The sequence below is a fragment of the Musa acuminata genome, chromosome BXJ1-6, assembly GCF_036884655.1.
Source record: "Musa acuminata AAA Group cultivar baxijiao chromosome BXJ1-6, Cavendish_Baxijiao_AAA, whole genome shotgun sequence".
Taxonomy (NCBI): domain Eukaryota; kingdom Viridiplantae; phylum Streptophyta; class Magnoliopsida; order Zingiberales; family Musaceae; genus Musa; species Musa acuminata.
In genome coordinates this window covers 11,178,529-11,204,486 of record NC_088332.1, presented here as the reverse complement: position 1 = coordinate 11,204,486, position 25,958 = coordinate 11,178,529, and the positions used below count along the sequence as shown (strand labels likewise).

Below are 25,958 nucleotides of genomic sequence, written 5' to 3'. Positions count from 1 at the left end.
CATGTTACACTTTTGATTGGTTCTTGAAACTTAAACGATGCCTGCAGTTTGTTGGGCGCTCATCATTCTGTTTTTATTACATACTATTGTCATGCAAATGTTTTGGTCACAGGTTCACTTATTCTGGATGGTACATTGTTTCTGATGCGAAGTTTTGTTTAGAGGAAATAAAAAAATGTTGGGCTGATGCACTAAGTTTCATCTGAGATGTGCTCGACTGTAGCAGGAGTTTGCATTCTTTGGAGCAGCAGAGGAGCATTTTGGATATCGTTTTCTGTAGGACTTTTATGCATAGGTTATTTAGTTTTGTGTGATGTTCTTGTTAACAAGAGTGTACTACTTGTTCAGATTGGAAGCTGAACCGAGCCACCATTGTTCATTTCTTTCCTATTGCATTTATCTTTTGTTTCTTTTCTATTTTGTAGTGTAATCCTATGAAGTTGAGGATCTAAATGAATTGGGTACTCTTTTATTTGTTTATATTTTTCATATATCTGAATGAATTGGGTATAACATTAAGATCTGATGTAAACATTAACTCAAAAAAATTAATATATTTTAGAAATCTTTAAAAAATTATTTTATATTTATTTTTACTTAATTACTGTTACCTTCGTTGGACTCGTCCTACCTCTTCTTTATTCTACCATAATTGTGGTGGAGGTTTTGCTCTGTCATTCTCATTCATGAGTCTAAACTTGCACCTCTATCATTAGTCATGAAAGTTACGGTAGAGGAATGAACAGGTTGCAAGCGAAGGAGGAGTGGATTATAGTTATAGAGGCAAGGACGAGATCGACAAGAAGGAGAGTTAGACCGCTCGCTTGTGGAGTGCCAGAAGGATGATAATGTTAGATGGAGGTGATAAAATCAAAATAATCATTTAAAAAAAAGTACTACATAATTTTTTTTAAAAGTTGAAACACTATTATATATATATATATATATACATAAATATATATATATATACATAAAAATATATATATATATATATAAATATATATATATATATCTATATATATATATATATAAGAAAAACAAAAAAGTTATATATATATATACACGTGGCACGAACGACGCAGTACGCAGGCTTCGGACCCGTTACTCTTGTCGTGTCCCAATCGGCAACTTTTAGGGAGGTGATGGTGGGTAATATAGCAAAAAAGAAAAGAAAAAAAAAGGGTTATTGAAGGAAAATAAAAAAGAAAAAAAGGGTTTGTTTTAGGGACGGCGGGGGTTTCAACGCTTCCGTCACTGTCCCCCTCTTCTCCACCACAGGAGAGATCAAGAACCAGGTGTCCAAAACCCTCGTCTCTCTTTCTCTGTCTCTCGCCGACAAGCGTTCGGAGATCATCAGGTCTCTTCCTCTTTCTTGCTAAACCTGCTGAATTTTCTTTTGCGTTCCTCTTGCTTCATTTGCATCCTCGGATTTGGGTTTCCCGTCTTTTTCTTGGTAGTTTCCCTCTTGCGATTTTCTCGGTCTTTCCCCGCTCAGTTGAATTCCATGCTCTAACTCTGGGGTTTGTGAACCTTGCTGACCGTTCCTGTCAAGTTTATCTACATTTTCTTGAACAAATTAGTCTTCAAGATGCGGTGAAGCTTCTTGTCGGTCAACTGAATGCCATTTGGGTTTTTCTTCCCTTCTTGTTTCCGTGAGTAGGTCTCGGCAGAACACCCACCACTGCAGATGCGAGGAGTGCAGAAGCCGCATTCGTGGCGGTCTCAATTCTAGAATATATCGTATAAGCTGCCGAGATTCCAGTGAATTTGCCAAGATGACGACACATTTGTCATGTTTTACACCGTTGGCTCACGAATGTTTCTTTCAGAATTCCCCTAAGCTTGGTGGCAGAGAAGTAACGGATCGATGGATTGGTAGAACGGTCTCGGTTAAAATGCTCGACGGAAGGGAAGGTCTTGTTTCTCGTTTTCCCCGTGCTAGGTGTTTGGCCAATTCTCACAGAACCAGTCCATATGACAGTAAAGACCCTTTCTTGAATCGTCAGCCTGATGGTTTCCTGTTGCGAGGAGAGTACTCGGATATTACTACGGTGAGCTCAAGGGAGTGGCCTTCTCCGAACGAGTATAATGAGGCCAAGATCAAGGTCATTGGTGTCGGTGGTGGGGGCTCCAACGCCGTCAATAGAATGGTTGAAAGTTCCATGAAAGGTGTGGAGTTTTGGATAGTTAACACAGATGTCCAAGCAATGAGAATGTCATCCATCTACCCTGAACATCGCCTGCAGATTGGTGAAGAACTAACCAGAGGCCTTGGTGCTGGTGGTAATCCAGATGTTGGCATGAATGCTGCCAAAGAAAGCAAAGAGTTGATACAAGAGGCTGTCTATGGTGCTGACATGGTCTTTGTGACGGTAAAGACATAATATTCTTTCAGCATATTAGCCACTTAACGGTGTGATCTTTTCTTCTTCTTCTTCTTCTTCTTCTTCTTCTTCTTCGATCATTTAGTATCATCATTGGTAAATGATATAGTGAGTTGCACACTATAATACTACCTTATGTCAAAGTTACGAGAAAAAGTCTGCAAAATTGATCTGAAACTTTCGATATGTATTAAAAAGAGTTTTTTGTGCCTTGATATATGCCAAACTCTGCTGTGTTATTGGTCCTTTACATTTTTTATTAAAAAAAAAAAATCTGTTGTTCACCTTTATGACAATTCCACAACTCAAGAAATTCTGGTCCTTAGGTTTTGTAGTCTAAATTTGGTCATCAAACATCCTTGATAGAAGAGCGTCAAGTATTATACAATACACATGTAACCATAGGGCAATAACCATCCTAATGCATTCTTACACTATGACAGTGAGGTCCCTATTAAAACTCATGCAGATCAAGTTTAGATCACCGGGGTCATTTCATCAACTTTTTGATGAATGGCTTTGTATTTGCTTCCCCTATGAATTTTAAGATCTGGATAAGATTATGATATGACATTGCTGCAAGATGAGACCGAGTCGCCATATGAATGATATAAAAAGGCTGCACAAACAAATTGAAACATTTCTACAGTTTTATCTTCACACATAGACACAGTCACTGCTACTTTGTTATGTTCACACATTCTCTGTACAGACACAAGTGACATACATGGACATCCATAAGGGAGACCATTTGCTTCATTCCGTATTACTAATTTACACCCACTAAATGCTGAAAGTTACCAGCAGAATCATGATATGTGGTACATCTATTATCAGTTTGTCTGACTTGGGATTCATTAAAATTGATTTAGGAATGCCAAATTAATTAAATAGAAAAATTAAACATTAGGAGCAGAATTAGCTGGTGGTACTCTATTCATGTAATCACAAGATTTTGAAAGTTATACTGTTGATTTTATTACCTAAATACTGTCACATCAAATATCTAGTTGGTTGTTGGATATTTCAGAAATTTGATGCCTTAACATGAAATAATGTTGGAGAACATGCACATGTACTGTGAGATTTCCTTAACTGCACTTGCCTTATGAATAACTAATTATATGCATGCAAAATTGGTTGATCGTCCTGCTGAATTGTTCATCTAATCTAGGTAATTAACCCTGTAAGCACTGTACAGGATTCACTTAGTGAAAATTATAGATATATCTAGAAATATATTTTTTTGACTAATGTTGCTACAAGTTTCTGTTAAGCAAATCATCTCGTGGCATTACATGCATCACCACACTATGGAGTAAGCAACTTATTCTATTTTGTGGAGATATGTTGATGCTGATCATGGTTGAGTACATAGTGGTCTGAATCTTGGATAGTTATGATAATAAACTAATCTTCTATGTGCATTGAAAACTCATTTGTCCTAATTCTCTGGATGTATTCTTTGCCATATAAACATGTGCTTTTAACTCTATATTTTATAGTTGTACTTATTTCTAAATTCCTCTGCTGATTCCTTAAAGCAAGGTCATATCAGACTTTCTGCAATTAAATGTCTGTAGGCTGGAATGGGTGGAGGTACTGGGACTGGAGGTGCTCCTATAATTGCTGGGATAGCCAAGTCAATGGGTGTTTTGACCGTAGGTATTGTCACAACTCCATTTTCATTTGAAGGACGAAGAAGGGCAGTTCAAGCTCAAGAAGGAATTGCTGCTTTAAGAGACAGCGTTGATACACTGATTGTCATCCCAAATGACAAATTATTGTCAGCTGTTTCTCCAAACACTCCTATGATAGAAGCATTTAACTTGGCTGACGATATACTTAGGCAAGGTGTCCGTGGTATTTCTGATATAATCACGGTATGAATCGGATGGCCATTTTTTGTGTGAATATTCTCCAGATCTTTTTTCCTTATATCTAGGCTTTTCTAGAGTGTAAACAACTAATGTTATCTTAGCAAGTTTATCAAGTCCAACTTGATAAATAAAGTTGTAACTTATTAGTGATATTGGTTGTTTGTTGAAGTACGGAACTATGAAACTCCAAATTCTGTTTCTCATATATAATTTTATTTTCCTGAAGTTCTATTCATACAGAACAATCAACTTCCAGTACTTTATAAGGGTCTCAAGCATCTGTATGCTTATTCAACTTCGTATCTGACCATTACACATTTTTATTTTAGGTACCCGGGCTAGTAAATGTTGACTTTGCTGATGTGCGGGCAATTATGGCAGATGCAGGTTCATCATTAATGGGTATAGGAACTGCAACAGGTAATTCAAGATGAAACTATATTGTTAAGAATATATATTTTTTAATGTTCATTAAAGCCCAATGATTGTCAATCATTATGTCAAATCTTAAAAAAATAGGATATGATATAGTTGCATATGGCAATAAAAGATTACTGCATTTATAGTACTTGTAGCTTGTGCAGCTAATCTTTTCCGCAAACTAATGACAACTAGAACTCACTTAAAATGTAAAATGGATAAATTATGTGATGATATTTTGTTATTTTGTAACTCCTTATGTTGCTTAGATATAAGAAAGAGAAAATGATATTGAATTCTGGTAATTAACACACTTCTGTAGAAAAAAGATATTCTACTCGATTAGCATCTGAATACCTTTCTGAATTGTTGTCTTACTTGAGAGTGATATCAATCAACTAGTAAAGCAAGCTCCAATATACTTCAGTAATAGCCTTGTAGCATGTTTCAGAAACTCATGCTGCTTAATTGTACGCAATTTATTGTTAAACAGTAAAACCTTAACTTAAGTTGAATGAACTGCACTATTATTAGGCACTTAGTTGAGTATCATTTACTATATATTGCAGGCAAGACAAGGGCAAGAGATGCTGCACTGAATGCTATTCAGTCCCCATTACTAGATATTGGTATTGAAAGAGCTACGGGGATTGTCTGGAATATCACTGGCGGAAGTGATTTAACATTGTATGAGGTGAGTTATATGATACTGGGTGGTACAATTTGATATACTGTTTGATATACCGATATTATACTGGTACGGTGGACTACCAAAACCATTCTTGGACCAAGATTTTTAACATACATTTATTCTTTTGATGCCAAGGGGAACTTCGGCTTATTTGATGCTTTGTTTTTGTTTGCATATATGCAGGTAAATGCAGCTGCTGAAGTAATATATGACCTTGTTGATCCAAGTGCAAACATAATATTTGGAGCTGTGATTGATCAATCACTTAGTGGTCAAGTAAGTTCAACAAGCAGTATTCACAGATTATCATAACAAACACAAGAGGCAACTGTTTTGCCTGTTTATCTGATCAGAATTGACTGCACTTCTCTTGAATGTGTTTTAGCTGTCTTGGCATTTTTGTCCTTATATGATTAATTGATTCGGCTCACTAGATCAGATAAAACATTTTCTTTTTGTCAATTTCTGCTAGTAGTTACATGTCAATTATTAAGGTTTTGTTGAAACAAGGATACGAAATTTTGTTGATGCATCATATCTATGTTCTCAAGTAATTAATCATATTAGTATATTATTAGGAAACTCTACTTCTCGGTACTCTTTGCCTCTTTTTGGCTTAATTCCTTTAATTTAATTTATTTAGTTGAGTAGAACTCTCCAAATTATTTTTCATATAGTTCTGTCAAAGCTCATGTATTTTTCTATTTGGGTAATCAGGTTGGTGTTCATGCACATGAATATGCTTTTTCTAAATAGACTCTTTATATAATTCATGTTTTATCAGGAGTGCCCCACCTGCTAGTTTGTGCGAAATTATAGGATTCATAAAGCCTCTCCTATTTTTTTGGGAATAAGGATTAGTTTGTCCAATTTATATGTCACTAAACATAAATGAACCAAAGTGACACCTCATTTGTTTGTTTTTCTATAAGGATGATTGAGTCATTCACATGCCTCAGCCCATTGTTTTGTATCACATCTCCTCAATAGATTGATGATTTAGTTAAACATGTCAACCTACTTCAAAATTAACACAAAAGAACTTTCTAGGATTGCCTGTCTAATTGTCTTTGAGCTTAATACTTTCTCTTCCATATACTGAAAACATTGAAGTTGCAGTGAAATTATTTTCTTTATCCTAGCATGACTATCTAGCCAGCAACAAGTGCTTGTTTCTGTATTGGTGGATTCATGTACTAATGTTGCTCGAGCTCATTTACCTAAATGGAAAAATGTTTTAACATGTTTGTATAGGTGAATATATTGTTGTAGAAAATATAATCAACCTCAACTACATGTATTTTTGAGTATTGACTCATCAAGGTAATAGAGGCAAGGAGTAAAATATCAAGCCACATCAACCGATATCGATACTTTTCAAGCTGATGCCTTCTCGGTGAGGGTAATATAGAGAGAGGGGCGTTTTTCTAAAGAAGGATTAAGAGTTTGATAGGGTCTCAGACACTTGGTTTTTGGGAGTTCCGAGTGTCTTCTGGTTGATGCCACTGGCTATAATTTGAAAACATACCTACAGCTAGGATTTAGGTTTCAGGATCTGCATTAGTGAAATTGAACAATATGTATGGAGCCAGTATCTGGCCAATACCCTATCTTGGTGGCAATCTGATCTTTACAGATAGGTCATTTGAAAGGCCGACCAAATAACAAGCTAATCTTTGTCTAAAAATGTTATGGTGTAGTAACTCCTCGATTTTCATGCATTCAGGTGAGCATAACTTTGATTGCTACTGGGCTCAAACGGCAGGACGAACAGGAAGGACAGAATTTACAGGTCGAATCCATTGTTAGCGTCCATATTGATTTTGCAGATCATGGTACCTTCCTCTGACAATTTTTTTCTTATATGTGAATTAAGGGAGCCCAACTGGGTCACGGAGACAACCTTGGGATGAAACGAGGCTCGAACTCTCGTAGTACAGAAGGCGGCATTGTGGAGATTCCCGAGTTTCTGCGGAAGAAAGTCCACTCCCGGAGCCCAAGATTTTGACATGTCCATAATCCCCTCTTTCAGTCATCTGAATTCCCACATGTGAAATCCTCGCCACTGTAGTAATCTGTAGTCAGTTCTGCATCACACCAGTCTTGTTTCCAGTACTTTGTTTCGTATAGCTGAGATAAGTAACATGTGTGGTTCTTTAAGGTGTTCCAAGGATGCCTACTTTCTCGTGTGGGGGACATTCGACAGTGATGCTGTGTTAGAGTAATCACATTGGTGTCATCGTCATGATGATGCAGCAGCTTCTCCTCCGGTTTCCAACTCATAATAGCAATGGCGGGTAAGAGTAATCACTGCTTCAAGACTGTTCTGTAGAATGACAGAACATGCAAAAACAATTTAGATAGTTCAATGAAATGGTCTGTAGAAGCTAATAGTGCTTCATGTTTTTAGATTGGTTTTTGGCTCTCTAAATCTCCAATCAATATAGGATTAATTGAGATCTTATCAGTGAGAAATAATAATAATAATAACAATAATAAAATTTAGTAATTATTCGATACGACCATTTGCCTTCCAATAATATTTTTGTTTGTAATTAGAAGAAAACAACATATCTTTTGGGTGAGGCAGAGAGGAGAGGGTCCGATATGCGAAAAAAAATAATGAGTTGGGGGGGGCTGATGTGTGAATAAATTAAATATTGGTACTAATACGTGTAAAAGGCCAAAAATAAAGGGAGGAGGGGGGGTCTCGACGCGATTGCAAGCTCGACCCTCGATTTGAGCCCATGGATTCGACGGCGGTGAGGAGAGGCCGCGGTGGGGGCGTGTGGGAGGGACTTTACCGCCTCCTCATGCGACGCAACTCCGTCTACGTCACCTTCGTCGTCGCTGGTGCCTTCGTTGGAGAACGGGTCCGGTTCCCCCTTCCCCACCCTCTTGTCTAATCTGTGATTTGCGTTAGGGTTGCGATCTTGTTCGATCTGTCTCCTTTGATTTCTTCTCGTTCGAGGTCGGGTAGGGTTTCCCCATATGAATCTGAACCAAAGGCTCTGATTGATCTCTGTTTAGGTGTTATCTTCGTTGACACGCTTGGTTTTGATATGCTCGATCGCGATTGTTCATCTGAGCAATCACAGCCATCGTTTTCTCTCACTGCTTTTGCTTGATTCGATGTATTCCGTTGTGGCAGATCATGAAAAGCCAATAAAATCATGTCAGAGAAATAGAAGGGAGAAGGCAATGAAACCAGTCAGTGTGAATCAAGAACATCTAGACCTGTGAGGATAGATAGGCTTGTTAAATTGCTTCTTTCTTTTCCACTTAGGGATTGTGTAGTGAGTAGGTGGAAATGATATAGTTTTTTCTTTTTTTTGGAGCCTTGTTGTTTTTGGTGACTGCTAATCTCGATATCCTTTTTCATCAAAAGCGACATCTTGAATGCTTCATCTGTACTCACAAACTGGCTATTGTTTGCAGGTCGTCGATTATGGTGTTCACAAGCTTTGGGATTATAATAATGCAGGGGTAATGTATCAGAACCTAATAAAATCTTTAACTACTTGAGTGACCGTTGTTTCCATCTGTCTTTATGGGTTGCATTCAGTTGATCTAATTATACACCGGGTATTAAAATGATTTTCTATGCTTTGGGGAATTTTTTTGACAATGGTGGTTGTTTCATTATTGTGAAGCTCTTTTTGATAGGTAGTGTTTCTATGGGCTATTGTAAAATTTATTCCTATGTGCAATGTTAGATATGATCATGGGACTCATTTAAGCTGATGTATTTAGAGGTCGAGTTGCTTTGTACAGCGTGACAAGAAACATATATCCTAGTGACTGAACATTGGAAATCTATCATCATAATGATGTATTTGGGAGTATTCTTCATGATTCACATGCCTTCAGATTGTTCTACAGTTGCATTTTTGCCATTTTTGCTATTGTGTTATCTATTTTTCACAAGTTGTGTGTGGGTGTGTGTGTGTGTGTGATATCAGCATCAAGCAGGAAATTGCACAGCAGCGGAATTAGTTTTTTCCCCCCCTTCTATGGTTTTTTTCTTATGCTTATTTATGGTTGTTAGAGATGAATTAAGAATATCCTGATTCTTGACTGTAAAATGCATTCAGAAGTTTTTGCAAAAACCTGTAGACAGACATGACAAAGTGATTGTACATTTTCTTTCGTTTACAGAAGCATCGTTGTTTCAGTGATTATGAAGTTATTAAACTGGTAAGGAATGAGACCATAATAGTGGATCATGCTAAAGCGGTTTGCTTATCTGCTATCAAATGCATGCTAAGTTTACCTTTAATAAAATTCAGCATCTATGATGTAAACAAAAAAGGGAAATTGACACCTTTAATTCAGATTATCATGATCATTTATATTCCACTAGGATTTTCCAATCTTAATATCGATTGATAGGTAATAGAGGTTTCAATGTTTCTTTTATTTTTCTCACTTGTTGCATGAGCTTAACTGCAGGTATCGATGCAGGATTTTATATTTACCAACTTTTTTCCAATGGAAGCAATTGACTACCCTGCTAGGAATACTTAGAGGGTTGACATCAAGTTTATACCCAAGCATTAGATTTTGTCTGTTCTTTTGTACCTTCTCCACTTTGAGCTGTATACTATAGCCAATCCTATATATTATTCACCATATTCATATTTCAGAGTGAACAATAGTTGGACATAGATGGAGCATTATTGTTTTGACTTAAATCTTGAGTTGTTTTATGTTTTGTAATAATTTCACGTGGAAGAAAAAATTATTCCCATTCTCACTGGATATAAGATCAATAACTGTACCTTGAGAAATGCATATGTGAAACAGAGAAGTAAAGGTTGAGTGGAAAGCCTTGTTTAAATGAGTAAATTTGTTTGTGGAGCTATTCATTTAATATATTCCTGGCAACTCTTTTAAGGCTAAATGGTTATAGTTTTAATCTTTGCAATAAGGTCTGTTGCCATACTGTAGAACAAGTTGGATGATTGCTTAGCAAAAGTGATGAACTAATTATGGTAACCATATTATGTGTAGTTCTGGCATTATAGGATGTTCTATTTTGATATTTGTTCATTTTAACATATGATCTTCACAGATGCCATGATTCATTATACAAAGGTCTCTTTCTGCGCAATGATGGTGGTAGTAATAATGCCAGGATATTTTTAAACATGATAGCGTAGCTTTCAGCCTTTTTGTTGAACTTTGTGAATCCTTCTTTAAGGATAATTTACTAGTTTATTTTGACATTAACTCATTGTGAATGTCAACCTTCGAAGTAGATCATGGTCTATTTCAGGTAGATTAAATAGAAACTTCTTGTGCTCTGCCTATATTTGCTGCCAAGTGTTTCTTTTCCTACAGGTATCCTGTAGGACCTCTACATTCAAATCAAGATAACAATATTAGTCCTGTGGTTGATTTGTGGAACTTCTTTTGACTGGAAAACAAGATGGGATCGATAATTATTATTTTTGGTATGCTAACCCTAGAAATAATAGCGCTGATTATGCCCTGTTATTTTCCACTGCAGAAGAAGTATGAGGATATTCCAGTACTGGGACAAAGACAATCAGAATGATGTTTCTAGCTGCAATTCCTTTTCCACAATCTTCAAGCTTGTGTGTACTTGAGCTTCCTAGAACTTCTTATCTTGGTCTTTCGATAACATGCCATAAGCAATTTACTGTTACTATCAATTTTTTTGAAGACAGCTCGGTGATTGTTCTTTTGAGCTGCAAACTGCCACACTATTTTTCTTCTGCGCCAATGTGATCTTAATGACTTTTTTCTTTCATTTTTGCATGAGAACTGATTTGAAAGCTTGCACAGACTTGCTTCGAGGTTGCAAGGTTGGTGATTCACCCCCGAAAGTTCTCTATAGGGAATGTTTTGTTGTTTGAGGAGGATACTGATTTCAATGCCATATCACCTCTATTCTCCGTCATACACTGTACTGTGCCATTGAGCTTTGATGAGTTTTAGCAAGCACGATTCTTGAAGCACATCGGCATTTGTGAGATGGCCTGTATCTTATGAATGTTCTTCTCATCGAAAGTTCATGCAGCGGGATTACTTTTCCTCCGCCCACCCGCCGATGGCAGCCGAGGAGCTTCGGGGAAGAACGCCCACAGTACGCGTCCACTTATAGCGGTGGCACCACCGACCACCCACGCGTTCTCACGTGATGCTAAAATGACAGTTGACTTTCCCCGAGTCGGCTCACATTTAGCTGTGTACTTGGAGCAGCGTCACCGGCCGATGTCGCCGCACCGACGCGTTAGGGTTATTTTACTCGAAGTGAAAGGACATCCTTACCCCCATCTGACACCGTTCCGTTTGGCGCCTCATTGGGCAGAAGAACTCTTACCATTGTAAGGGCAGTTCGGGTAGAGTTCCCGTCTCTCGTGAACCCCACCTCTGCCGTCCTCCCTCAAGAGATGCCTTTTAAGATGGCGCGAGAGCATGCGACTAGGATGGCGAAGCGCAAGTTTGGATCGTCTGCTTCAATGGCGTCGCCAATCCCCTGCTTCCTCCTCTTCCTTTTCCTCTTCTCAGGTGCGTATCTGATCCATCCCTCTCTTCCCATCTCTCGTATATTTCCTTATATATCCGAGTAACAACATATCATCTAGACCCATTTTTTGGCCTTTAGCATTCGGTGAACTCAGTATTCTTCTTCTTCTTCTTCTTCTTCTTCTTCTTGTTTTATTTTATACACCATCACCCTTTCAACTCAGCTTTCGATTCCCAGCAATCCATGGTTCTCCTCTTCTTATAGAATGAAACAGAAGCAACAATTACAATGAGAAGCTCAATACCTCCCCCTCCTGTTCTTGCCATGAACAATCACATTTCCTATAGAATTCTGCCTGTCTTGTGATCTGTTCTCAAATCCACCTCCCTATCGCACATTTTTTCGTCAGTTTTGGTGCTAAACTAAGAGATCAGCTTAGCCGTGAAGCAGACACAACCACATGGCTCCAAGTGTGGACCAGCTTGGCTAACGTACTTCAATGCATATTCAATGCCTGTTGTCCCCCCTCCGTAGATCCATAATATATGTACCTCAGCCTCATTGCGGCAGTTAAACGGTATTAGTTGCAGATCGAGTTCAGCACTTAAATGTATATGGTGGTCCTCATTGCCACCGCCACAGTCACATGATCATGCGGATATGGTTTCCTTCTCTCTCTGGTTTGTCGTCGATTCATGGAGACAGCTTCTTAGATCAGCCTTCATCTTGGCAGGAAGTGAGGCGCTCACGGTGGGTGTCAACTACGGGCAGATCGCCAACGATCTGCCGTCTCCCACCCGCGTCGCCGGCCTGCTTCGTTCCCTCAACATCAGCAGAGTAAAGCTCTATGACGCTGACCGGAACGTTCTTACTGCCTTCCACGATACTGATGCGGAGTTTGTGATAGGAATCGGCAACGAGAATGTGTCGACGATGACTGACCCAGGCAAAGCCCTGGCATGGCTGCAACTCCACGTCCTGCCTTACCTTCCTTACACCAACATCACCTGCGTTACCGTCGGGAACGAGGTGTTCAAAGGCAATGACACCCTGCTCATGTCGAATCTTCTCCCGGCGATGCAGTCCGTCCATCAAGCTCTGGTCTCCCTCGGCCTTGATAAGAATGTGACCGTCGCCAGTGCTCATTCCATCGATATGTTGGCCATCTCCTACCCTCCTTCCGCCGGCTCCTTCCGCCAGGATCTCGCTGCGTACATCCAACCCATCCTCGGCTTCCACTCCATCACCAACTCGCCCTTCCTCATCAATGCCTACCCCTTCTTCGCCTACAAGGAAAACCCGAGCACGATCTCGCTGGACTACGTCCTGTTCGAGCCCAACTCGGGAGTCACCGATCCCAACACCAACCTCAACTACGACAACATGCTGTATGCTCAGATCGATGCGGTTTATTCCGCCATGAGAGCGTGGGGGCACACCGACATCGAGGTCAGGATTTCCGAGACCGGGTGGCCGTCCAGGGGCGACGACGATGAGGTCGGAGCGACGCCGGAAAACGCCGCCAAGTACAATGGGAATTTGCTGCAGAGGATAGAGATGAATCAAGGCACTCCTCTGAAGCCTTCGGTTCCTGTGGATGTCTACGTCTTCGCACTGTTCAATGAGAATTTGAAGCCCGGACCGACCTCGGAGAGGAATTATGGCCTCTTTTATCCCGACGGCACGCCTGTTTACAACGTTGGCTTGCGCGGCCATCTTCCGTCCATCGTCTTCTCTTCCAGCTCGCTGGTGAGCATGCGTGCTATCCACCTTTTGGTTTGATGGTAAGAAGAAGCGGAAGTCAATGCTACATACATTCTTGATCTCTTGCAGATGATGCCCGCTTTGAGGATTGTGATACTCGCGGTGGCAGCTTCGATCTTAACCTGAAACCCACTTCTGCAACTGACGGGCGAAGTGGATGCGGAGATGGTGGTCGAGCATCTCGCCATCCACTGAATCCACCGGACTGATGATGCAAGGTAATTATTGCCTGAGTTCATCACTGCGTCTCTTCTCCTCGGTTGATTTGGTGTCTTCCATGGCTTCGTGGCCTAACCAAAACTCTTGTGCAGGTTCAGAATCCCTTCCACGCTGCATTTGTCTGTGTTCAGCCGTTCCGAGGGATAACAGTAGCCACAATTTCCTGGGAAGAAGGAGAATTCCAACCAAGATTCTTTTTCGGCATCAACAACAACAACAAAAAGAACATATAGAATCTGTTGCTCTTTTGTTCTAATAAGAATAAGAACAGCATGTTGAATCAAGCTCTGCAAGAAAGACTACCCAGTGACTGAGCTCAATTTGCTTGTTGATTCATGTCAATTTGGATTGTCTTGTGTGATAGAACTGAACAGGACCTACTGAGATGATCAACTATTGCAGTGGACAACATGAACAGGACCTACCAGTCACTGTCATGTCTCTTGTGGTGCTCCACTGATCCACGATTGGAATCCCAAGTCACTGCAGAACTTTTGTCTCACCACACGACAGTTTGGGATTAGAAATAGCTGGAAGATGTGATGCTAACTTGTTATCATGAAAATAACATGACACAGATTTCTCATGTTCATCAGCATGAATTACTAGGAAGTCCAAAAGCTGTTTAATAGAGTGATCAATTGATGATGGGTTTTCTTTGCCTTCTCTGGTGGAGGAAAGAGAAGAAAAGAGAAAGAGAACCCCTTTGATGATATATATATATATATATATATATATATATATATATGTACATGCATCAACCTTCAGCTAGATAACCCAGGAGCTCTGTTCTTAGCAGAGATCATTCCCTTCCGGTATGCTTTCCAGGGTAGGCCTCCACTCCATGGCCCTCTCTTTCTCGCTTGCGCCGCCTCTGCCTTGCTGCTCTCTTCGGAGAAGAGACATCATGTCATCAAGGGAGACCCCTCCTTTCCTCACCATCTCCTTCAGCTCTTGCTTGGACACCACCAGCTTGATTCTGACGAGGCCCTCTCCTGCACTGGTCTCTGCCACCGGCTTCTTGGGAGGGAGGAGATAGTACAGCTGCCCATGTCTCATACGCTTCTCCGGATCCAGGCAGGCGATCACCGGAAGTGCGTCGGAGATTGCGTGCCCAGGGAACTCGTTCAGCACCTGTTGCACCTTGAGAGGTGAAGGGTATCGAAGAACCTCCCCATCCATCCTCATTATCTCGATCACCTTCTTCTCCTGAAGAATCAAGCAATTCCCCATGCCAACACTGCTGTTCAGCCTTATCGGGATCAAAGGCGGAGGCTGGAAAGGAGGGAGGGAGTCTCCATATTTAAAAGGCGAAGCTTGGAAGAACGACCCTCTCTTGGCAAGATATTGCTTGGATGCCATGGACAGACCTCCTCACTTTGATACCACCAATCAAAGTTGTTTGCTGGCAAGATGAAACCTGAGATCAATGGACTCCGTTGGTGGGTCGATCTCCTGCACTTCCAGAGAATCTGAAGACTAATGCACCAGCGAGTGGAGGAGCTGCCATCAACTCCCCATTAGTTTTTAGTGGTGAGGATGGTTGAAGCCCAGAGGCACCACTCAACGCATGGCTAGTGGTTTGACCACAAGGTGCCAGGGCTTACCAGTTAACCCTGACGTTGACTTCCAGGATCATCATCCATGAACATGGTTTTAACTCCTTGAGAGTGAAATGGCATCATGAGATCAGTAGATGGCCAACGACAAACCGACATGATCGATCCATGGTGGCTGCAAGAAACGCGTGATTCAAATAGGTGGTAGGATTGCGCTGTCAACACGGCTCCTGGTGGAACATGCAAACGATTCCCTCGTGCTTCCGTTCATTGAACGTTACATACCCTTCTCCCTCGGCCATTCCAAGGCCTGGCATGGCCATTAGTTATTGGCCTTCGTGTTCCGGGAAAGAACAGCGTCGGTGGTCCATCTCCACATCGCCATGCCCTGAACAAGAAAGAAGAAGAAGAAGAAGGAGATCTATGTTTCTTTGGTCCTGTCACCATCTTTAGTACTTGTTCTGTCTTCATCTGAGTCAAGAGAAATCAACAGTTGGAATTCGCTTGCTTGTCTTGCAATTTTGAGAGAGAGAGAGAGAGAGAGACAGAGAAGGGGGAGCAGTCTACATCATTCATCGGACCCACTGCGAGCTCCTCCTCCCCACCAACGTTTGTCCCCGCCGCCCACCACTTGAGGTGACGATGGCGATGACGCTGGTTCGACGTCTTCGACCTCTACCGCTGCATCTAGAGCAATAAAAGACTTACATTTCGCAGAGAGTAAGCATTAAGCAAGAGCTGCAGGAAGTGGCGTCACCGGTGGCGCTGCCCGGCTTCACCTGCAGGAATTGGGTCGGCGCCGCATGAGAGAGCTTCCCATGTCTCCGTTACTTCCCTCCAAGCATCCAAACTTACATTGTTATCTTTCAATTTTCCTAATATATATATATATATATATATATAATAAGAATAATAAATTAATGTATATATATATCTTTATTATGTGATCACAGTGCGTTGATTGAAGCAAATGCATGGCTCAGATTTCGCCACACCGAACATGCCCGCACAGCATGATTGGTTGCCGGGACACGAGATGAGACAAGAATGCGAACGATGAGATGTTTTGACCGTTGCAAACTCGTTATGAGGAGAGCCACACCGCTCGTAACCGTTACATTTCAAACACACGATTCCAACCGAGAGGAAGACGAAGAAGTTACAGAGATAGAAGGGAATGGGTTGCATCTCCTCCAAACCACTCGCCGAAGACGATCTCGACCCCGGGATCTTCATCTCCGACGGCGTCGGATTGACCAGCGAGTGCCCCAACCACGTCGTCTTGCTCACCTCCACCACCTACGGCGTCCTAAACCTCGACCGTAGTGAACCTCACGGGAAGAAGTGCGACGCCGAAGAAGCAGAGGAAGTCATCAAGAGGGAATGCAGGAGATCTCCTCGTGCTGATCTCACCATCGATCGATTCGATAAGAGCGTCGCGAAGGAAGTGCCCTCGGAGGTCATCGATGCACGGGAACTCATGGAGGACCTAGCTGACGAGACGCCGTTCTGGAGACCGCTAAAGAAGCCCGCGAAACTCCATGCTTCGAAGGTCTCGGCGTCGCCCAAGAAGCAGATAAGGAGAGCGTTAGGGAAGGAGAACGCGCCGCAGCGGCGGGATCCTAAAAGCGGGGATCTTGACTCGAATCGGATACTGAGGCCCTTCAGTTCTTCGGACAACGGGAAGCGGATCGGATTAGCAGCGCAGACTCCGTGCAAGAACAGTCTCACTGATGCCGGCAAGGCATCCGGGAGAGATTCTAGGGGGTCTGCGTCGAGGAGGAGTCTGAGCCCTTTCTTTGATCCAGAGCTCGTTGCGTCCCTGGAGAGGGAATACTTGCAGGAAGGGGAGCAGATAAAAAAGATGGTACCTTTATCTCCTAGAAACCGAAAAGCCCATGATCCCAGTTTCCTGCTTCGGTCCTACCAGGAGAAGTGCCCTCCGGGAGGACAGAACACGGTGGTTCTGTACACGACGACGCTGCGGGGGATAAGGAAGACGTTCGAGGACTGCAATGCCGTCAGATCCACGCTAGAGTCCTACCATGTCCGAATCATGGAGAGGGATATCTCCATGGACTCGGGATACCGAGAGGAACTGAGGTCGCTAATGGGATCAAAGGAAGTCAAGGTCCCTGCAGCTTTCGTCAGGGGGAGGCTCATCGGCGGCGCCGAGGAGGTGCTGAGGTTGGAAGACGAAGGGAAACTGGAGCTGCTGCTGGAGGGGATTCCAAGGGCAGCGTCCTCCTGCGAGGGCTGCGCTGGGTTGAGGTTCATCATGTGTATGGATTGCAGCGGCAGCTGCAAGGTGTTGGATGAAGAGCAGAAGAAGATGGTGAAGTGTGGAGTCTGTAACGAGAATGGTCTAATTCACTGCCCCATATGTTGCTGAGCAAACTGTCCTCCTTTCCTGCAACTCTGTAAGTGTTGGCCACTCCACTCCTCCATACCAACACTTGCATCCTCCATTGATCGTTCCAATTTATTTTCTTGTATTATTTGTGTTTATTCGACTGGAGCTCATCACAATGCTATTAGAATGTATCTCTCTGTTGCATGTTGTATGTGATTAAAGGGATTCTCTACTCACAAAACATGGTCTTTGGTTCCTCGAATGTTCTTTCTGCTACTGGTTTTTGTATTCGGAGATGATGATGATGATGTATTGTCAGCGGCATCGGAGCCGTTTTAGCAAAAGACGACCCGACCCAGTTCTTGAATAGCTCTCGGATCCGAACCCGAAACGACCCCCTTATCCGGCCCGCTGACAATCAAGCACGACTATTAAAGTTTGTGGAGTGACGTATGGGCTTCGGAGTCGCTTTCAGAAAAGACGACCCGGCCCGGTTCTTTTGTAACTTCAGGATCCGAACCCGAAACGTTCCGCTCCGAGAAAACGCAAAACGCGGACGCGGTGACAAACGCCTCCGGCGACGGGCGCACCTTCCGGTACTCTTTCGTCCCCGATTCGTATCTCCTTGCGAGGACTCTATCGATGGCGGTCCGGGCGAGCGTCGCCTGCTTTCCGGTGGACTCCGAAGCCCTGGAGACGTGCGGCATCCCGTGGGGGATCGCCGTCACGCCCTTCTCCGCGGTGGACGAGCGCGGGAACCTGCCGGCGCGGGGTTCCGAGGGCCACCTCCTTCCCCGGTGCGACAACTGCTGGGCCTACTTTAACACTTACTGCGAGCTCGACCAGTGGACGTGGAGCTGCGCCATCTGCGGCTCCCTCAACGGGCTCACCTCCCACGCCGTCTCTCGCTACTCCCAGCCGGAGTCCTGCCCCGACCTGTCTTCTTCTTTCGTGGATCTCGAGATCCCCGGTGGGTTCTTCCGTTTCTTGAGATTTCTAGGGTTTCTTTATTCATTTACTTATAGCACGGTGGGTTCGTTCGTTTCTTGAGATTTCTAGGGTTTCTTTATCTATTTACTTTTATTCCTATGACGAAAGAAAATTTTTGGATGCGTAGGGGATGGATCCGAGGAAGGGATGACGCAAGCTCGGCCGGTCTATGTTGCGGCAGTGGATTTGTGTTGTAAGATACGAGACTCCTTATGATTTATGGATTTTGATTTCATCATTTGCGTACAGGTTTAACTGTTCATTCTTTGAGAAGTGTATTGTGTTTTTCATACTGTAATCATACGAAATGAAAAGATAGAAAAATAACATTCTTGTTTTGCCCTATATAATTTCGTAGTTCATATTGCCTCTGCATATTGATCTTTAGTACAAGTTTATTCAACTAGATTTTTCTGAAGAGCAAAGGATCACCATCAAGTGATTCATCACATTGCACTCAGATGTGATAAGGGTTCTTGCAATGTGTTGGATTTTCTGTGGGTTAAGAAGTTGGTGTAGAATGATCGGAGAAGAGTATTAAACGTGTTTTGTAGTTTTATAACGCCAGGCAACTTTGTCAGCCTTTGAGCTTATTCACCATATTATCTATAGCATAAATATTATTTTCTTTAATTGTGACATGATAGTTCAAAGATCCACTTGCCTACTTTGCATGCAAATCTTAGTTATAATATTATGACTAATACATTTGATGCGCTTATATTATGTTACTATTGTATGATTATTATAGCCCATTTTTGGCATTAAGAATTGCTTTGATTTTTTTATTGATGAAGCATTCCATCATTTCTGTCATTTATTTCTTGAGTTGATTTGCTAAAATGTATCTATAGTGTACTACACGGAAAGATCTGCTTCTTCATACCCACTTAGTGTCTAGATCACTTGCTTGACATTTTCAACTCTGCAGCTTCTGAAGAGTTCTTGGAACTCGTCAAAAGTGCTCTTCTGGCAGCTCTTGAAGGTGAGGGATCTGGAATCTGGTAAATTGTGTTATACCCTTGAGGTTACATACTTGTCGCCTAGCTTCAATAAATATTTTTCTGAATGTCCTGACCTATCGATTGTATGTTTGCAGCTCTGGCTCCGGGGTCTTTGTTTGGGCTTGTTACGTTCAGTCACAAGATTGGCTTGTATGATGTTCAAGGTCCTATACCAGTTGTTAAAAATGTCTTTATCCTTCCTGAATCAGATGGTCAATTACCAGTTTCCCTTGAAGATGTCATGCCACTGCTTGCATTTCTGGCTCCTGTACGGTTCTAAGTTCTATCAAGTGAAGCATCTTCTTATGAAATCATTAAATTTCCCTGCTATTCAGAATGTTTTTGTATTGTGTGCATGCTTGAGGTCTGAGCTTAGATTTTACCATTAACAGGTCGAAAGTTGTAAGGATCAGATTGCTACGGCTCTCGACACTCTAAAACCTACAACTTCATGGGAAAGATCCACACCTACAGTACAAGGTTGGGATGGCATGTTGTTAGGTGGCCGGGGCTTTGGATCAGCAATGGAAGCTCTTGTTAGTTATCTGAGTTCAGATTATGGCAATACATTTGCACTCGGTATAATAAATCCATACTACATAATGCTAGCTTCAACCTAATCTGTCTAGAATATTTTAGAATGAGATTCTAGCTTGTGGTCTATGCCATACACCTTTTTGCCCTTGTGTCCGGGTTGACATATTAATGGAAGTGTTTTTGTTCAATGAATAACAGCTAGGGTATTTGCCTTTCTTTCTGGCCCCCCTGATTATGGAGCTGGGCAATTAGACACAAGTAGGTATGGTGAGCAATATGCAAGCAAAGGGGAGGATGCGGATCTCGCGTTGCTACCTGAACAGACACCATTTTACAAAGATTTGGTAAGTTGACTTAATATATGATTGATAGCTTTGGAACCACATGTTTGAAAATGTAATCCTGATCAACATGGTTAGGCTGTTGTCGCTGTTCAAGCAGGTGTTTCTGTGGACATATTTGCTGTCACCAATGAATATACAGATTTGGCATCTTTAAAGTTTCTAAGTATTAATAGTGGTGGCTCCTTGTTTCTATATGCGAATACAGATGATTCCACACTTCCTCAGGATATGTAAGTAAACCATGGATCCTATTCTAACCATGGAATGCTCTTAGCTTAACATTGCAAATTATTTGGGTAATCATAATGGGATATTTTTTTAACCATAGATTAATAGACCGTCTAATATTATCAAGTAATGCTCTTAGCTTTTGCAATATTCAGTTAGCCATTTGTAAATGAGCAATAGTAGCAAAAGTTTGGATTTGATCAGAAGAGCAGTGTTAAACATGAACATGTGGACAATCAAGTGATAAATCACTATCCATCTACTATGTCACAATGTTTCATTAATGACATTTAAGGCAAGCTATCATTTTGACTGACCCACTACATGTTTTTAAAAGCTTATTGTTTATGTTCATGCAAACTGTAATCTTTAGTTCAGACAGCCTGCTAAACATCTTTATTTGTAGACATGATCCTGTGGTTTTTTTTCCCTTTTCCCTATATTTTTTGTTAGAAACAGGATGCCTGATTATAAGTTTATGCCTCTTACAGTTACCGTATGTTGAGTCGTCCATATGCTTTTGGTTGTCTACTGCGGTTGAGAACATCGTCTGAGTTCAAAACTGGAAATTCTGTACGCATTTTATGTTAATGCTCTATATTTTAAAATTTGTGATGTACTTAAGTTTTCTCTCATCTTTGCATTTGATATGTTTTTTTGACTTTTTACAGTATGGCCATTTCTTCCCGGACCCTCAATATGAGAATGTTCAGCACATTATTTGCTGTGATTCGTTTGCTACATATACTTACGATTTTGAGTTTGCAAATAATGATGTTTTTTCCAGGTAAAATTTACCAGCTGCAGCAGTTTCTGCAAGCATCTTGTCATGCATACCTTTCTATACATATTTCTTTGACCTATGGTCAAGTCAATTACTTGCCATTTTCTTCAATTATGAAAGTTTGTAAAAGAATTAAAAATATGGCAGTTGGGAAAGGGGCTTTTAGTCCTATTTATTATTGCTCATATCTTTCTTGATGAGCCAATGGTTGTACACATTGTTGAAGGCATTTGTTATCTGGTACAATTTCTTTGGATAGATTGGTCTTTGTATTTTGTGATTACAAAGGAATGCTGTTTGATGACATCACAAATTCATACTAGTTCTCATCTCAACACTTGCAAAATAATGAAAAATTTTGAGTTAGCAAATTCTTGTTTGCTAGCTGCTTTGGAGCTTCATGGTTTGTTTAGATGCATTCTTGAATTAAATGCACAAAGTAGAAGAAAAAGAAAGAAACTGTAAGTTGTTCGTTGTTCCTTAACCAAGAGCAAATGTCCCTACAATCATCTCCATCATAATCTGAGAGACAAATAGGGGAAATAAGTAGATGAAGGTTTAGGGGAAATAATCATGCAAACAACCATAATTAATCTAACCGTAGGTCTTTTGAAGGTTCCTATAGATAGATTTCAAATTCCAGATTCATATTACAAGTATTTTGCTTTTTATTTCCTGAGAGGTGGATTATAATGTCTTATACCATCTTGAGGTTGGTTAGGGTCATGATGTCAAAAAGCTTCTTCAGAAATCATGTCGTTTATATGGCCGCATAACTCCAATTTCTTGTGTATGAAATTTCCTATTACTACTATTTTTGTGCAGATCAAATTTCTAATGATGTAATACACCTGGCTATTTGTAGCAGGCACAGAGATCCTCTTGTAATCCAGATTGCTTTCCAGTATTCAATTGTTGTGCCTAATGAGATGCAAAATGATGCTGGTCTGGTTTCTGCTGCTAGGTATGATCAATAAACATCCTTGCTGTTTATTTTGTCCAATAACATCATTGCTAGGTATGATCTGTATACATGAGAAGTCTAATTTGGTATTTTCTTTCCTTGAGAAACATGATTATGTAAACTATGGCTCCATCGTTATATGAATTGCGTCTACCCGCATGACGTGTAATGTAGCCATGTTCAAGTTGGACACTAATTGAACTGCATCAAATGTCAAATGATTACAAGATATTATAAGTAGACCATTTTGTTTTAAGACCCATGAAAGTGCATATTAAAATCTGTAATTTTGAAGCATTAACATGCTAGTTATCATGTCACTGAACAAGAAACCTAGATAAGCACCTGAAAGAGGTTCACAATTGTTGAAGCCTGTATACCTTTACTGTTGCACTATGAATAGGTTCTTTGTGCCTCTTGAATGTCACCTAATGCTTAGGATCATACTAAGATGGCCATTTGTCAATTTCTGTGGATCCAGGTATTCCTTGAAGAGGCGTTTAAGAGTAAGAACATTGCAGTTCACTACAGCTCGAAGCATAAATGACCTTTATGACAGTGTTGATCCGGAAGTGGTCTTATCTATCCTTGTTCACAAGGTAAATAGTATGGAATCATCTCTTAAAATCTCTTCATTGTACTTTTGTCAAATTAGAATTGCCCACATGTTATAGTGACTTTGTTATCTGTTTTGCAACTAAGCTGCCAAAAATGGGCAAACCAAAAACTCTTAACTTAATTTTGTATTGCATCTATTCATTTTAATCAGATCCAGATTGATTTAACTTGTCTAGAATCGATAGTGTGACAAAAGTTGTGCCTCGAACAAGAATAAATCTGCATTGCAACTTGTTAGAGTTATGCCTCTAATGGAAACAATTTTGATTCAAGTGCTGTAGAAACCTGTTCAAGAGATTAAATATACTAGATCAGAATAATTTTATCACTGAAAAGAATTAGAAAAGATAGAAGAAAGCAATGAGCACTTTAGCACATCTTTGGGGCTCACATGCTCTCTAATACTTTTATCAACTATCCCTAGCATAGCTTTGGAAATACCATGAAGGTTCAAAAATTTTATAGTCCTCAGTAAATTTTGTAATCAACTGGTCACTATTGAGCAGGAGGGCCAAGCCTCACTCTTGATCAATATCAACTGCTGATAATTCCAAAATAAGACTTCTCAGTTCTTCTCTTATTGAGGAAAAGTCAGGTGTGGCTTGTTGTGACTCTTCTAAGTCCAGTCAGCAGATGCAGGAGAGATGGGATGTAGGTCATGCATCGTTGATGGGATGTGGAGGGGGAGTGTAGAGGGCCATAGTTTGTTGCTTGACAAGTACTGCAGGAATGGAAGGTTGTATCTTAATGCTGTTTTGGCTAGTCGTGCATATATATGCCTTGCAACCTTTAGCAAAATATTTTCTGCATTGCTCTTTGGCTGACTAATGAAGTCTTAACACTTTTATCGTCCATCCTTTGAGGGCAATCAACTATTTGTTATAATTGTAGTCTATCCAGTTGATTATGTGTTTTTGGGTACAAATTTTGTTGATATCTCTATTTGATTTCCAGTCCATTTCAGCTAATGCAATTTAATATAAAGTTGCTTTACTGATATTAATGTTTTAATTTTGCTTCTATTCAGGTTATTTTAGCTTCCTTGGAGCAAGGAGTGAGGGAAGGAAGATTGCTGATCCATGATTGGCTAGTCATTCTTTTATCTCAATATCATGATGTATACAAGCTAGTCCAGTATGAAAATGGGCGCTCAACTTCCAATATTGATGTTGCTTTCACCCAGTGTCCCCAGCTGCAGTCACTGCCTCGGCTTGTATTTGCTTTGCTTAGGAGTCCTCTCCTCCGTTTCCACGAAGAGGGTGTACATCCAGATTATCGGATATATTTACAATGCCTTTTTAGGTACCTCTTACTTGTGTGCTTCCAGTTGAACCCTCTATTAAGGCTTTAGTTGATGCCTTCCAACCGCAACATTGCTCTTTAGCACCAATGTATAGGGAAATATTTGTTGAGGATTGGTGGAATTTAGTGCTGATACTAGTTTTTCTAAGATTTTAGTATGCTATTACATGATTCTATGGAAGCCAATAGTACTTAGTGGCCAATTTGTTAAGTTCAAATTGATATCTATCTGTTCCATTTTATCAATGCATTTGGAATTTCTTGTAGCTGTTTCTTGCATTATTGTTGTCTTTACAGAAGATCCAGCATAATCCAAGAAAAACTTACTTGGTATGTGTTTTGGTGTCACAGTTCGCTGGGGCCATCATCGCTTCAATGTGCCATTTATCCAGTTTTGACTTCATATGCAACACCAGACAAACAAGCTTATCCACGCCATTCATTGAGTCGTTCTGCTCTTGTCAAAAGCGGAAGTCCCATATTTTTTCTTGATGCCTTCACAAATCTTATCGTATATTATTCGTCAACAGCTGATTCTTCACTTCCCTTTCCTCCACCACATGATTGTAAGCAGTAATTTCTCTCTTGACTATTGTAGTGCTTCATTTCTTAATTTATAAGATGGTTATGGCTCTAATTTTTAAGGAAAACCCTATACCTGTCTGTTTTTCTGAGACAAATTTGTGCTGCAGGTCTTCTGCGTACCACGATTAATAGATTAAAGCAAGAGAGAAGTATAACACCAAAGCTGATGTTTATCCGGGGTGGGCACGATGATGCCACGGCCTTTGAGAACTACCTTATGGAAGACAAGGATGTCGACGGAACTGGAATTCCCAGCGTCACAGGCTTTGTCACCTTCCTCGAAGAGATTGCAAGTGATGTATCAGAAAACATCAAGTAACAATGGAGTTCATCCACCGATATGCTAGCTGGAATTATGGTCAAAACCTGGATCGAAATAAGCATCTTGATTTTCTGTTAAGAATCGGTAGGCTCATGAATTTTTGGCGGTAGTCGTGACTTCATGAGAAGCTCAATGGAGTCGTCCATCGAATCATTTGCCATTTCCGAATGATGGCATTCATGAGTCTTCTTGGAACCAATTTTCTGATTGACTGCAAACACTCGTTAAGAAGAATATTTGTTGTGATTGTATGACACAGCACCATGGATGTTAAAATCGAGGCGTTGCCTACCCTCGGGGTGGGTCATAAAATGCGACATTTATCAGAGTACATCGAGCATGATATCCGTTCTTGATTATTCACTTCATGCAGCAGAATGCACCGAGGTTGCTTTCTTTTCGCCTGCAGTAATCTATGGAGTTTGATATCTATTGCATGGATGAATCATTCTGTCAAGGATGAACCGAACCAATTGTCGGTGCGAAGAAATGTGGTGAGTTAAGACGTCACTCG

General features: G+C 40.9%; 5 protein-coding genes across 7 annotated transcripts; 4 read left to right on the top strand and 1 right to left on the bottom strand.

Moving 5' to 3' along the window:
* Positions 1-1,205: 1,205 nt before the first annotated feature.
* On the top strand, positions 1,206-7,535 carry LOC135676232 (cell division protein FtsZ homolog 2-2, chloroplastic-like). Its single transcript, XM_065187175.1, has 8 exons — positions 1,206-1,357; positions 1,661-2,372; positions 3,968-4,267; positions 4,594-4,684; positions 5,254-5,378; positions 5,559-5,651; positions 7,102-7,167; positions 7,252-7,535. The coding sequence occupies exons 2-8, from the start codon at positions 1,776-1,778 to the stop codon at positions 7,381-7,383; spliced, it is 1,404 nt and encodes a 467-aa protein (XP_065043247.1). The 5' UTR covers positions 1,206-1,357; positions 1,661-1,775; the 3' UTR covers positions 7,384-7,535.
* Positions 7,536-10,936: 3,401 nt separating this feature from the next.
* Positions 10,937-14,605, top strand: LOC135676234 (glucan endo-1,3-beta-glucosidase 14-like). The gene is made up of 4 exons (XM_065187177.1): positions 10,937-11,912; positions 12,605-13,620; positions 13,705-13,853; positions 13,947-14,605. Exons 1-3 carry the CDS (start codon positions 11,795-11,797, stop codon positions 13,759-13,761), a joined length of 1,191 nt encoding a protein of 396 aa, XP_065043249.1. The 5' UTR covers positions 10,937-11,794; the 3' UTR covers positions 13,762-13,853; positions 13,947-14,605.
* LOC135676235 (uncharacterized) lies at positions 14,375-15,282 on the bottom strand. Its single transcript, XM_065187178.1, has one exon. It carries the CDS (start codon positions 15,214-15,216, stop codon positions 14,647-14,649), a length of 570 nt encoding a protein of 189 aa, XP_065043250.1. The 5' UTR covers positions 15,217-15,282; the 3' UTR covers positions 14,375-14,646.
* On the top strand, positions 15,125-17,974 carry LOC135676233 (uncharacterized protein At3g28850-like). The gene has a single exon (XM_065187176.1). The coding sequence runs from the start codon at positions 16,591-16,593 to the stop codon at positions 17,803-17,805; it is 1,215 nt and encodes a 404-aa protein (XP_065043248.1). The 5' UTR covers positions 15,125-16,590; the 3' UTR covers positions 17,806-17,974.
* Positions 17,975-18,287: 313 nt separating this feature from the next.
* Positions 18,288-25,844, top strand: LOC103987704 (protein transport protein SEC23 D). 3 transcript variants are annotated; one of them, XM_065187171.1, is made up of 14 exons: positions 18,288-18,736; positions 18,884-18,949; positions 19,688-19,741; positions 19,856-20,028; positions 20,153-20,339; positions 20,496-20,641; positions 20,717-20,871; positions 21,361-21,442; positions 21,541-21,656; positions 22,519-22,617; positions 23,099-23,216; positions 24,263-24,537; positions 24,889-25,103; positions 25,230-25,844. In XM_065187171.1, exons 1-14 carry the CDS (start codon positions 18,409-18,411, stop codon positions 25,439-25,441), a joined length of 2,226 nt encoding a protein of 741 aa, XP_065043243.1. In that variant the 5' UTR covers positions 18,288-18,408; the 3' UTR covers positions 25,442-25,844. The 3 variants fall into 3 exon arrangements, with proteins under 3 accessions (XP_065043243.1, XP_009404358.2, XP_065043245.1); XM_009406083.3 differs by having other exon boundaries at positions 18,299-18,736; positions 22,522-22,617; XM_065187173.1 differs by having other exon boundaries at positions 18,599-18,736; positions 19,688-19,760.
* The last annotated feature ends 114 nt before the right edge of the window (positions 25,845-25,958 follow it).